This window comes from Leucopleurus acutus (genome assembly GCF_964270905.1).
Source record: "Leucopleurus acutus genome assembly, chromosome: 17".
Taxonomy (NCBI): Eukaryota; Metazoa; Chordata; class Mammalia; order Artiodactyla; family Delphinidae; genus Leucopleurus; species Leucopleurus acutus.
This window is the reverse complement of record NC_139159.1, coordinates 34,670,595-34,684,480: the sequence shown is the minus strand read 5'-3', so window position 1 is coordinate 34,684,480 and position 13,886 is coordinate 34,670,595. Positions and strand designations below refer to the sequence as shown.

Below are 13,886 nucleotides of genomic sequence, written 5' to 3'. Positions count from 1 at the left end.
CAGCGGGAGTAGTCAAAGAAGCTAAATTTTATTACGTGTTTATATGCCAAACAACGTGCTGAACGTTTTAAAAGGATTTACTCACTTATTACAAGGAGGCTATACGCTAGGTCCTGATAATGTTATTCGTCTCTTTCAGATGTTGACTGAGCCTCAGTCGGGTTACAAAAGCACCTAAGATCCCATTGTCAGTACATGACGGAAATGAGTTCAAATCCAGCCTGTCTGACTTGTTCTTAATCACTAAGGTATGAAATTAAGCATGTTGCCCTTTGCCTGATTCTCCTTCTGAGGCCTGAATATTTCACTTAGCTCTCTGAGTGCAGAAGAGAGAAAATTCTCTCTCCTTGACCCAACTTGGCATCAATACCCAACTCCCCTTCTCAAAATGGGTTGCTTCAACGAGCAGCAATGAATGCCGGGTCGTGGACCAGTCACCTTGATGACTAAGAGTCAGACACTAGGGAAAGAAAATGCTCTGTGACAAACCTACCCTTGTACAGAAACAAGACAGAAATGGGGGGACAGGGCAAAAGATAATGGAATAAGGCATAGGAAAAATAGCACCTGGCATCGTGACAGTAATAATAATAATAGTAGTAGTAATAGTAATAATAATAGACTTTACTATGCTCTAGGCATTGTATTAAGTGCTTGGTGTAAGTGACTTCATTTTAACATTGAAAACATTTAACATTGAAAAGTCTATGGGGATGAAATATTATTAACATCATTTTATAGGCAGGAGTATTGAGGTTCAGGTAATCAGGTAAATTGCCCAAGCTCATATGGTTAGCAAGTGGAAAGCAGAGATTTGAACCAGCACCTACACTCCTAACCATTATGCTATAACCATTATGCTGAAGACATAAGAATTCCAATGGTCTTTCCCCATAACCCACTCCTGCACTCCAGACTTAAATAGTCCAAGATCAAGAGAGAGCAAGCTTGGAGTTGCCACTCTTCAGTGAGTGTCAATCATTTCAAAACAGTGTATTTGCTAACAAGATGCACTTCCTGTGATAATCTTCTCAACCAGCTATCAAGAAACAGGAAGCAAAGATTCAAGTAACAGTATGTTCCTACTTATGAGGAAGGTGGGACAGCACAGTTGACACTGGGCTTAACTGTTCTGGAAAACGTGGTCCCAGTAGGCATACACGCTGGTACATTTTCCCCACCTACCAAATACAAAAGAAGTATTTCATTTCCATGTTGCTCTTCAAAGTTCCACCTCATTCGTGCCTGTCATTCATCCTCTGGCCTCTTCCTGTCTCCATTTCTGTACAGAAAGGTGCTGAGTCTCTGCTCTCGGATACGAAAAGGGTGTGTTAGGAGAGGGAGCCATGGTACCTCAATGTCTTTTTTTTTTTCATCTTAATTCTATTATGCCAACTCCACTGAACTTAATTAGAGTGAATACAGAATTACACAATTACCCTCTGTTCTATTCTTCAGATGTTATATTTTGATAAAATTTACGACATGCTGCTCTCCCCTTGAACACCAGATGAACACTAGAAATGGATGTGTGTTGACATAAAATCTGTTATAATTACAATTCAAGTATAGCTTACATAATGATAGTGTTAACATAAAATTATAGATGTGTAGAGACAACGTGGTCATGCATTTTTTAGTATAAGTACATGCTTAGACCAATATCTGTTAGCGGAATGAAGATGGAAGAGAATTTTGGTTAAGCCACAAAGGCTGTTTAAGGAGTTGCAGATAGCTAAGGGGAACTCAAAGACCAGTAAGATAATATTTCCCCTGCCATGTTTGCAATTGCAAAGTGAAGGGAAGATGTGAAAGTAAGTACCCCTATGGAAATTACAAGACAAGTACATTTTTTTCCTTGAGTACCTGGGTAAATGCTTAAATTCTAATGTATATCAGTGATGCAAATTTTCAACAGAGTTTGATAAATCATAAAATAATAATTATACATATATGTATATAAAACTGCATGGAACTAGACAGTTCAGAATTACTTCTAATTAAAGAGGTACCCTATGACAACTAACTTAAACCTTACAAAATATGGTTCCAAGTACCCTATCAGAGTGAAAAGCAGGAGACTGAAAGGTTTAGTGTAAATGTTTGTAGTCATGGTGTCTTAACTAAAACTACTGTGTCACAAATACTATTAAAATAATTGTGACATTTTATTCACTTTTACTGCAAACAACAAAACAAACTATAGGTATTTTTTCATTTCAGGTAATTATTTTAGCTAACAGTTATTAAATGTTTTGAGAAGACAGAGTGCTAATTGCATTACTTCATTTTATCTTTAAAATAGCGCTTCCATGTAATTATTCTTAATATCTCCATTGTATTAAAGTGTATCTCTAGTTTAGACCTTTCTTCAGAACTGCAGACTTGTGTATCCAACTGTGTACTCAGCATCTCTACTTGGATGTCACGAAAACATCTCAAATCTTATACCTCCAAAACTGGTCTTTAATCCCCCAAACATGCTCTACCCCAAACTTTTTCCATCTTAGGTGACAGTAACCACACCTTTCCAGTTCCCCAGGCCCTACATCTCGAATTCACCCTTGACCCCCTCTTCCTTTCCATTCTTGCATTCAATCTACCACGAAATGCTGTCACAACCTTCCCAATGTGCCACTTCTGAGAATTACCAGCCGCTAGCAGCCTGGTGCAGGCCACCAACATAGACCTCGAGGATCCTGTAGTCACCTCCCGAGATTCTCCCTGACTCCACTCTCTCCCCACATCCTCAAGACCACAGATAGAGTTATGCTTTTCAAACAAGAGACAGTTCATGCCACACCTCGGCTAAAATCCTGCCCCTGGCTGCCTACATTTAGAGTAAAAGACACAATGCATGTGATGGCCTCCCAGGACTTACCCAATCCATCCCATCACATATCTGACCTCCAGCCCTCCTGCTGTCTCTTCCTCCCCACTGACTAAGTCAGCCAGGGTGGCCTCCTTGATATTCCTCCAAGCTGCCCGGCATATTTCTGCCTTAGAGTTTTGGGACTGGTTATTCTTGCTCCCAGGGAGTGGTCTCCCCATCATACATTCTGACAACTCCCTCACTTCAAGTCTTTGCTCAAATGTCAACTTATAAAATCCACCCTGACTACCCTATTTAAAGTCAGAACCTACCTGTACACTCCTCCAGCACTCCCAACCCAAGCCTCTTCAGTGAGCTTCACATCCTTTTCCTTATCCCGTAGCGCCCATCAACCTTGTGACAAAGCATAGAATTTATTTATAACATCCGTTTCCACACGAGAGTGTAAGGAGGGAGAAAGCATGCAAGAAGGAGCACGCAGGCAAAGGCTCTTGTCTAATTTATTCATTGATACGTCCAAGCATAGAGAACAGGAAGATGCTTGATAAATAGTCCTGAAAAAGATACAGATGAGGAAACTAGTAGTAAAGCTCAGAAAGTTTAAGTAACTTCCTCAAGGTTCTAGAGCTAGAAGAGGGTCACAGTAGAATTCACACTTGGGGATGTCTAACTTCAAATCTCTTAGCCTCTCTGCTATCTTTTTTTTTTTTCTTCTTTGCGGTACGCGGGCTTCTCACTGTTGCAGCCTCTCCCATTGCGGAGCACAGGCTCCGGACGCACAGGCTCAGCAGCCATGGCTCACAGGCCCAGCCGCTCCGCAGCATGTGGGATCTTCCCGGATCGGGTCACGAACTCTCAACCACTGCGCCACCAGGGAAGCCCCTCTCTGCTATCTTAAGTCCATGCAATTCAGGATTTGTTTTAATCAGTGCCATGGAAATTCTCACTCCACTGAATAGGATCACTAAAGTGTTCTCTGTCTAGATTTATATATATATTTTCCATTTAAACAAAGGAAACAGAAGAGGGGAATTCATCATGGGTTATTGTGGTAGTTTTACAGCAATTTTAGCAATAATGACATTTAAGTAATAGTGATATTTAATGATAGCATAATAATAATAAAATAATAGCTCTTAAATGTATTGAAGACGAATCGTATGCTAAACTCAGTGCTAAAATATTTCCATGTATATTTTGTGCAAAATCCTTATGAATATTCTATCAGATGAGCTTTATGTGTAACTCCACCAGGCATACTTCTCTTATTCTGCTTTCAAAGATAAGGAAATTGATGAGAAGTGTGGTAACCGTTTGATCAAGATGAGACTGGTAATAAGTTGTGAGTATGAATTTAAATTCAGGTCTAACTCCAGAATTTGATTCTCAATCCATACATGAAAATTCTGATAATTCCTTTGATAAGGGTATGTTCTCTCCTGGAAAACATCCCCCATTATGTCTGCCTGTGCTCATACCTTCAGGACACAGTCAAGTTTGAAACATGATAAAAATGTTTAAATAGTGTGCTTTAATAAATGGAAATATCTTCATCTAAACAATAACACAAAAAGGCAGGCTCAGCCCTTTGAAGTGGCTTCGTTGCTACCTTCCATCCAGAACAAGAGAAGGAATCAACAGCTGCAGAGTAAAGAAAGCATGAAACCCAGAGATGGAGGATTCTGTAAATGACCAATTACAAGACTATTAAGCCACACTTTCATAGCAAGAGGCAAAATATTCCATTAAACTGAAAATTCTTCTACCCCTCACTCCAAGGCCCACACAAACATTAATGTTGCATTTATTAGGATGTATTTCCTGTGCTCTATCAACTTGACTTTCAGCAACTGTATTAATACAGTCCTTTCGCTTTGCACATATATCTGAATGATGGATTCCATTACTGGAGTTTTGTAGAAAGAGTGGAGTGAATGAAGTAAAGTTTGGGAAGAGCCATCATAATCCATAATGATGGGCACTGAATCAGGACAAGAAGAAACCTCTCTTCTCATTTATTTGAATGAAAATTCTACTATATATTTATTGCCTCTGTACAGGGCCATCTGTTGAATAATGGAAAACAAGCATCTTTCATTTGGAGGTAGGATTTGTGTGCTCAAGTTTCTATGGGCCTGCAGAATTAATCTTGTTTTAGAAATGAAATAAAATGTAATTTCTTACTGTAAGTAGATGTGGTTAAGCAACTGGCAACTTTGATGTCTTTAAATCACTGCAGTTTCGGGGTAGGCAAATCTATAATTATTTCAAGCACTTCTTTATTGGTGCAACAATTGAGCAGTGTACATAGTGGTCAACAACCTGGGCATTGTCAGACGACTCTAAGTTTGAATCTAGACTTTGCCACTCACCAGCTATGTGACTTTCAGCTATGAGAATAACTTTCTTCAGCTTTACACTGTGGATTATTATATGCCCTTTGCAGAACTACTGTAAGAACTAAATGTATATGCGCACAGTGGCTCATAGTAAGGGCTCAAATTAGTACTGTGGTCACTACTAGTAGTACTGAAAAGAAATTAGAACTTCTATTCTCATAAAGTGGGATATGTGTCCCTTTATCATTGTAATTTCATATCATTTTACTTTTGACCTTATAATTTAATAGCTTGATCCAAAAAACATTTAGCAGTAAATATAATTGAAAGAAGATTACCTGTCAAACATGAAATACTGTAGTAACAAGTGTGCTGGCACAATACTCTTCTCAGATAATTAACCTGTAAAAATATGTTATTGTCTTCTTTTTAATTGAGCACATTGAACATATATATTTACTGTGCCAATTGGCGAAAGGTCCATTAATTAATCAGTCTAACTATATGTTGCATAAACGTCTTCTAAACATAATCGTATATGTATTTTATTTGTTGGGAAAATGTGTTTGAGATGGTTCTTTTCTGCCTATTTAAAGTAAAAGAGGATGAGAAGTAGAGTTAGGCTTAATGTACTTTGTACTCCATTATGCCATGAAAATGCTTCTGTGTCCTGGAGACAACAACAAAAGATTTGCTTTAATGACAAGAATCAAGTATGTTCTAAAGCTTCCAGGTAGGAGGCGTATAGGTTGCAGTTTATATCAGAAGTCTTTGCTCTCTCTCTCAACTGCGTCTAGATGGGAAAGATGTGGTCACAAATGCTTCAAGGTGATATAGTAAATGTTGGAAAAGAGGGGGGTAGGAGGCAGAGTTTTGAATATCTCAAACCTGAGCTAGAAGGATTTTATTTAAAGAAAATAGCGGATATTATTTTTCACTTAAGGAAGCAAACGTGACATTAACGTAGGAAATTAGCTCTTTTAGCTATGATGCTTTCAAATGCACATGGCTGAAAACAAATTCAAAATAGTCAAAGGAAATTTAAAAACAAAACCCAAACAACAACAACAAGCTCAACAAACAAGTACTAGAAATTCAGGGATGCAGCCATATTCAGATACAGTTGGATCTGGACGTTCCAGAGTATCAGCAGGGTTCCAGCTCTCTCTACATCGCTCAGCCCTGCTTACCTCTGCAAGACTTTATTTTACAGAAAGTCTCTTCTTGTGCTGGATGGTCACTGGGAGTCCCAGAGTCATATCTCCCCAGCTTAGAAATTCCAGAGAGAAAAGACAATTCTTCCATTTTGCTCTGAGACAAAAGTCCTGGGGAGGAGTCTGATAGACTTAGCCGAGGTCAGATGCCTACCCATGAGCCAATCACCTGCTTTACTGGAGTTCAGTCCCTGGGCGACTCATCCCCGGGGCCCGTCAGGAGGCAGGATGGCATTATCTGGCAGTTCTCCAAGAAAAGCCTGCTGTTTTTGTAAGATGAAAGGGGAGAGGACATGGATAATGAAACCTGTATCTGCTTCTGTAAAATCCACAGAATCTTACTCCCTGCCCTGTGTCGATGACCACGCAGTAAGCTGACCCAGGAGGTCATTTTTCCCACAACAGTCTTTATATATATGACTAAGGAACACACTGGTAAAAGAATATGGGAGAAAGTCTGAGTATGACAAGTCAGCTAGACTGATATTAACTAAAAAAGCTGTGTGAAAATATCCTTAAAAAGTTGCCCCCAACTCACTCAAAGTCCAAAGTTGGAGCTGGAAATACAATGTCATGGAGTTTGGATAAGAACAGGTTTTCTCCAAGCTGAACTATGACACAGAGATTAGAGACTTCCAGAAACTATACTTTTTCAAAGAAAAAACATCACATGAGAAAAATGAGGCCTAGAAAAATTAAATGACTTAAGCTAATTAATGGCAGGACTGAGACTAGAGTATACTTTGTGTAATTCGCTATGGCCTTGTTTTTGTTTTTGTTTTTGTTTTGTTATCACTTCAGAACGAGACAAACTTAAAGAAAGGAAACACAACCAAAACTCAATGGTTGGAAAAGAGATGGATGTGAACGCCCACTTGTTTCTTACGTATAAAGTTACCCCTCGCAGTGTTTTGGAGGAGAAAACGCTGGCTCTTCCCAACGTTGGTTACATACACAAAGATTCCAAAGACAAGTGCTTTGCAAACAAAGTAACTAGAACCAGCTCAGGCTTCCCCGCGCCGGGTCCTACGTTCCACGGTCAGAACCACCAGTTGTATCCCCCCGGGTAACAAGGTGATTCAGAAAAGCTGGCGCCTTAAGAGAAGGGAGAAAACTTAGCCGGGAAGAGAGTCAGGAGGAAACTTGCTCAGCTTCTTACTGAGGTCTGAAACGATCCCAATAGAGTCCTTAAACCCCTCAGGTTTCCCCCATCAAGCACCCTCGCCTCCAACCTGGGCCACCCCAGATCTATCAGACGACAGAAGTCTGCGGACGCACGGAGAGCTGACCACCCCACGAGAGGGACCTACGCGTGGCCGCGCCCACTCACCCGCCGCTCCCTGGGAGACGGGAGACCAGCCCGGGGTGCAAGTCCTGGGCGTGGCAGACTCGCCCCTCTCCGGGCCCGGTTCCAGCTCACCTCGGCGCGGCCCGCCTGGGGGACGCCATCTTGACCACGAAGGGGGCCTCGCGCCGGAGGCCCCTGAGCGGGCGCCCTGAGCGGAGCCGGAGCGCCGAGGAGGCCCAGGTCGGCGCCCTACGTCCCCCGAGCGCTCGCGCCCCGTCCACGAGCGACGAGAGTCCCGCACGCAGTGCCCGACCCAGGCTTCCGCGGAACCGGCGCCCCGCGCAGCCCGCACCGCGGCTCAGGCGGCGCCGAGGGCGGCCCGGGCGGAAGAGCGAGCGCGGGGAAAGCGCTCGGTAACCTGGCAACGCGGAGCAACCTGGCGTCCCCGGCGAACCCCAGCCCTCTACCACGAGGAAGCACGGACCCCCTCACCCGCCGCCCAGCCCGCGCCGCCCCTCGGTCGCTCCGCCCGCCGCTGCCCGCTTGCTATGGTCTTTTAAATCCATGATACAACGTCTATATGTAACAAATCTGTTAAACCCTAAATGTTTATGATATTCAAGTAATCCAGTATCTGAATTATTCTTGAAGATAAAACATCCAAAGACTTCTTAATTGTATGGGTTTACACACATAAAATACACGTGGAGGTAACTTCAAGTATAGTATGTGCCTGTCTCTATTCCTTCCCTCTCCGCTCTTTTAAAAAATGCCCCTTTAAAAATTGCCCACTCACCATCTGTTAGGTAAATTTGCTGAAACACAGTAAATGTGGAGACAGAAATTGTTATAGAGACTATTCCAAATGGCACTGACACCTGTATTTATGAAATTTTTAAAAGGGTAAGTTAGAGTTGTTTTTTTTAAAAAAAAAATCCCACTATAGTAACACCACATCATCCTAGGTGCCCAGTTCTATCCAATTACATAAGATGGAGAAAGAGAGAGAGAGACAGAGAGAGAGGAGACAGAGAAAGAAGAAAGGAAGAAAACCAAGTACTTATGTATAAAATGTTGCTGCCAAAGTTTGAGATTATACTCAAGCATCAATGAACAGAAGGAAAACACAAATTTACAAATGTATTTCATTTATGGTATGAGGGACACAGGTTTAGATTTGCAACACGCTCCCACAAGGGTCAAATTGACCACTTTTTTCTATCTAGTTGCTCTTGAGAGAACAAAACAATTGAAACAGATGCCATTCAATTCCAAGTCTATAGCTTAGACCATGTCACTGCACATGAAATATTGTTCATTCAGAATCAGCACACAGCAAGAGTAATTTATACTCTCAGAGTGTTTGCTCTCAAGTCAATAGCAGAGAAGCCTTGAATAAAAACGTTCCCATTACTTTCCATTGTAATAGATCTTACTTATAGCCCATGAAACAGTGGTCAGAGGAGATTTATTCTTTGGACACCATATTATATAATCTCTCCACTTTAAGCCATCCCCCACTCGGCGATTATTTTTTAAATATGTTACTCGTAGTCAATATTAATTTACATTTAATCTTTCTTAGCATTAGGAGAGTATTATTTTGTACAGGCTCAGAAACAAATCTCCCGAAATTCCTCCCTGATGCTCCCTTCAGGCTGAAAATGCATTGCAGGGTGGCTGCAGTGACTTAATTCTAGTTGGCAGAGCCCTGGCCACACACTAATTTCATTAGCCTCAAACTCCTGGATTTGAAAGATCCACTGAATATGATTCCTGTCCTCTGACATGTCACTTACTAACCAATTCAGTGTGCATACAGAGGAGAGAAAGGACTTGCTCAGCTCTGGCCCACCGGCAGGCAGATGAGAATTCCCAGTCAGAGACACTGTTTACATCTGAGTGGTCATTCTTGCCCGGGTCCTCATTTTCAGGAAGGAAGTTCAATCCAGGCTTTGCTGGCAGCTGCAGCATTTGTTACATCCATTACTAGCTCCTTGTTCCTTCCTGCCCCCCAGTGCTTAGCATCCCCCATTTCAGTCACTAAGTCTTCCTTCCCCCAGCCTAGAAGCTTACCTCACCATAAATTTTTATCTCAAATGATAGGTTTGGCACATTCCCCACAGCAACCCACAGGGACTGGGGAAAAGAAAACTCAAATCTCTGGAGAGCTAAGAATTCAACCATTTAGAGGAGTTTCTTTTATACAGGACAGTCTTCATTGAGCTGAACCCTGCAATCCCAGAGAAGATTCACCTACCCGTTCTTTTCCTCTTTCCCTAAAGTGACTGTGTCTTTGAACAAGGGGTCTGTGTTCCACTATTCTCTCTATTCATTTTGCAGGTTTACAGAGGCTGGGAAACTGGGGGCTGGACTTACATGCCAGGAGCTTCTAAGATCACACGCAAAAATAAGGCTACTGGAAGAGATTGTTGGAATCTATCTCTGTATATTTGAACATGGGCAGTGGTTAACCAGGATGCTCACACCAAGCTTATATCCAGCTTGCAGCACAAGCTACAAGTTGGTGCATCCCTCCTACTACCAGCCTCTTCTCAATAAATGCAGGTGAAAACTGGGGGCTCTTTTCCCTCAGCTGTTCAATCCAACATGAATAGCTGCAATTTGCAAATTAGAGGAAAATGACAGTGTTTTCTCTGAATGGTTTTGGTCCCAACACACACTGCTAATGCTGGCATTCAGTTCCTTTCCTTCCCAGCCCAGGGAAGGGGGGAACTAACCATAAGGCAAGCGTTCTCTTTTCTTGCAAGTGCCTCAGATCCACACACCAGAGAAGGAATCAGCTCCCCCTGGAATCTTTTTCAGCAAACACAATCCTTCACCTAGTCTGCAAGCTCTCTCTTGACTTTAAGATTTCACTCTTTTTTCGACAGGCAGGCCCATCTGCAAGCTCCCAAGCTCCAAGTGAAGGCACCAAAATAATTTTTTAAATGTCAAACAGCAAATGTGCCTTCAACCCCCAGAGCTCCAGTAAAAATACTGTGAGTTGTCCCTGTGTTTCTCAGGTGACCTCTGGCCTCATCCTCCCTGCAGCGCTGCCTCCTCAGGTTCTCTAGTTTAAGCTCAGAGGTAAAGGAAGTGCTTCTGGGTTTTGCTTACGACAACCCAGGCTCTTCCTGAAAGCATTACCTCAAAGTGAAGGCTGCCCAGAAGCACTTTTGGCCTTGCAAACATCTAGAGGTGGCATACTCAACAGGTGCTAGGGATGCTCAGAGGCTCAGAGGGGCCATACCAGGCTGCAGCTTTAGACAGGCACCCCTCCTTCTGGCACAAACACAAACTTCATACTCCTGGGTGCTGATGTAGTGACAGCTTGAATCTCACAAGGAGTCCCCTCCAGAAACCCAACATGCTTCAGGAAAGGCACTTGAGAGGGAGCCGACTTTTTAGCTACGGGGAGCATAAGGGTCAGCCAGACATCTGGAGAAGGGACTAACTGAGCTTGGGTCCTACCAGGCAGGGAGAGAGCTGTGCATTAGGAAAGGATCACTTCAAGACAGAGATGAACAAAAAACTTGGAGATAGGGGTAGAGAAGGAAAAGAGACGCAGAAATTGAAAGGGAGAACATAAAAACAGAGAGACAAAAAAAAAAAAAAAAAACCAGGGAGAAAGAGACACAAGGAGAGAGACACACAGGAAGAAAGACAGAGAAACAAGAGAACCCATAGTCACGCAGACCCTGAAACTCAATTTCTTCATCCAGAAGCCATCCATCTATACCCAGGGCGGCACAGGAGCCGTGGGGCCGAGGCTGCGGGAGCAGGCCGTGAGAGAGCACTGCAGCACCGCCCACCGCTCAGCGGGCCCGATCCGCCGTCCTCGCATCTTCCGCCGTTGCCCGCCTGTACCCGGAGCTAGAGGACCGCCCGGCCTTGCTCAGCGCACCCTACTGCCTCCCTCCAGGCGCCTTCTTGTCTGGCTCTGAGAATCGTCCTCAAAACCCAGGACTGGGGTTGGGGGCTGCGTTAGGGAGGTCGTGGGAAAGGATGGGCACAGGGTGGGTGCAGAAAAAGAGACTGTGTCTCGCAGTTAGCATGAGCTCACCTCCGGGCTCTGAGCTGGCAGGAGTAGAAAGCTGATCGCCCGGCTCCTGCCAGTGGCCGGATCGCAAAGGCGGTTTAGACGGTGCAAACAACTGCCCAGAGCAAATCACCTGGAGGCACGTCTGTGGGTGGCTTCTCCCCGCTTGAGGACAGTCCCCACGCCTTCCGCCCCATGCCCTCGCAGAGATAGGTGACAGGTCGGGAAATCCAACCCGAGCGAAATGGGCAATTCACGTCCAAATGTAGGTGAAGACCTAGCTTTCGGTTTAAGAACTGCCTCCCTAAGCTCTTCTCGAAATTTTCCAAGGCAGCTGCAGCTTGTCGGGCGGCTTGGGGCAGGGAAGCTGGGGAGTTGAGAAATGCCTAGTTTCTAGGCGTCTTCTCATCTTTCATATTCTTTGCGCCTAAGTGGCTCTCACAGGAGCCCGGCACTTTTACAAGCCTGTTTTGGAACCATATTTCACTGGAATGCAAACCCATTTAAATCATCGCCTTGTTTTTCGGAGACTGTTTCTTGTCAATGGGGCCATAAATCCAGAATGTCAAGCCGGATGGAGTGGAGCGCGGACAGGGGAGAGATGGAAGGGAAATGAATCAAGCAGGGCAAGTACCTCCTCGGGTGAGGTGGGAGGGATTCGGCAGGATCTCCAGGGTGGAAATGAGCGAAGGCTGACCAGACCCCGCACCCCTGGAGTCCAAGCCAGCCTTCAGGATAAAGAGCGCGGGGAGCTACGGCGCGCTCTGCCCCGGAGGGAGCGCCCCCCTACCTGGAAAAGCCTCAGGATGTTGGCTACCATGATGGAGACCGAACTCCCCGAAGCCCCAATCACTCCAACTACTTTCTCGGGCTTGACGAAAACCGGAGGCTCGCCGTTGGTGCAGCGCACTTCGGAGGTGTCCTTCTGGATGAGCGCCTGGACGAAAGTGAGCGACTGTTCGAGCGCATAAGTGTCCCTGGAACAAGTGTCCAGGATCCGCGCTCCCAGCGTCACGTTGGGCAGCAGGTTGGGATCGCTGTTGATCTGGTCCAGGGCGTAGAGCATCGCTTCCAGCCTGTGGATCCCGTTCTCCCTCTTGATGTCGCCGCAGGGCACTCCGCTGGGACCCTTCGCGTGCACCGGGAACAGCCCCCCGAGGGTGACGTCCCCCTCGACCCGAATGGAGTGCGGGGCGTACATCTCCTGGCCGCGCGCCGCCGCCGCCAGCGCGCACAGAAGCACCTCCAGCACGCAGCAGGGAAACTTCATCAAAGTCAGGGCGCGGAGCAGCTTCCCCAACTGGACCATACTGCTCCCGCGGCTGCGGTGGTGGCGGCGGCACTCGAGGGGACGGTGGCGGGCTCGCCGGAGTCCTGGCCCCTTGGGGTGAGCTCCTCCGGGGAAGCCCAGGGTCTCCTGCGGGCGAGGAGGGTAGGGGCGCCCGGGGAAGGGCAGCCGGCGAGGGTGGGGGGTCCCGCGGCGCCTGCCAGCTTGGGGCGCCGTGCGCTCTTGTGTTCCCCGGCCAGCGCGCCGCGCTCGAGCTCGCGCTCGGTGGCTTGCAGCTCGAGCTCTCCAACAGCCCAGCACTGGGGAGAGAGCGAGGATGGCTATCGCTTTAAATGCGCGTTCGGCTCCCTCTCCTCCTCCGCCCACTCCCTCCCACCCTCGCTCGCTCTCAGGCTCTCCCCACCCTTCCCAGCGCCCACCCTCCCCACGGTTTTGCATCATCACGCAGGGAGGGGCTGCGTGCTGAGGTAAGGGGGGAGGGAATGGGTGGGCGGCTGTGGGGGGGGAGTACCTCCGATTCGGAGTTTCGAGGTCCCCAGGGAATCTGGGGATTGCAGGTCGCAGGCGAAGGCTGAGCTCCTGCTTCGGTCTCACTGTAGAAGCCGCTCGCTCGCCCGCCTGCACCCACACGCACATTCTAGGCACAGGGTGGCATCAGTCCCGGACAGGGCGGTTCTAGCTGGGGCTGACTGCTTCCAACCCTGAGGTCCGGAGCCGGGACTGTCAGCGCCGGGAGAATGCGAGGTAGTCGAAGGTGATGCCGCCAAGCATGAAGGGTAGTAGGGAGACCCCAGTCTGTACTGCTAATTCGTCTGTGCCAGTTTTTCCTAAGAAAAACACACATACACACAGGAGGCTGATTGATGACCTAAAGAACCTTTA

The 13,886-nt window shown here is 45.9% G+C and overlaps 1 protein-coding gene across 1 annotated transcript; it reads right to left on the bottom strand.

The window, feature by feature from the left end:
- Positions 1-1,090: 1,090 nt before the first annotated feature.
- Positions 1,091-13,025, bottom strand: LOC309974371 (metabotropic glutamate receptor 7-like; the record flags this gene model as incomplete). Its single annotated transcript, XM_082858996.1, has 3 exons — positions 1,091-1,181; positions 3,145-3,226; positions 12,507-13,025. The coding sequence occupies 2 exons, from the start codon at positions 13,023-13,025 to the stop codon at positions 3,191-3,193; spliced, it is 555 nt and encodes a 184-aa protein (XP_082715122.1). The 3' UTR covers positions 1,091-1,181; positions 3,145-3,190.
- Between the last annotated feature and the right edge of the window lie 861 nt (positions 13,026-13,886).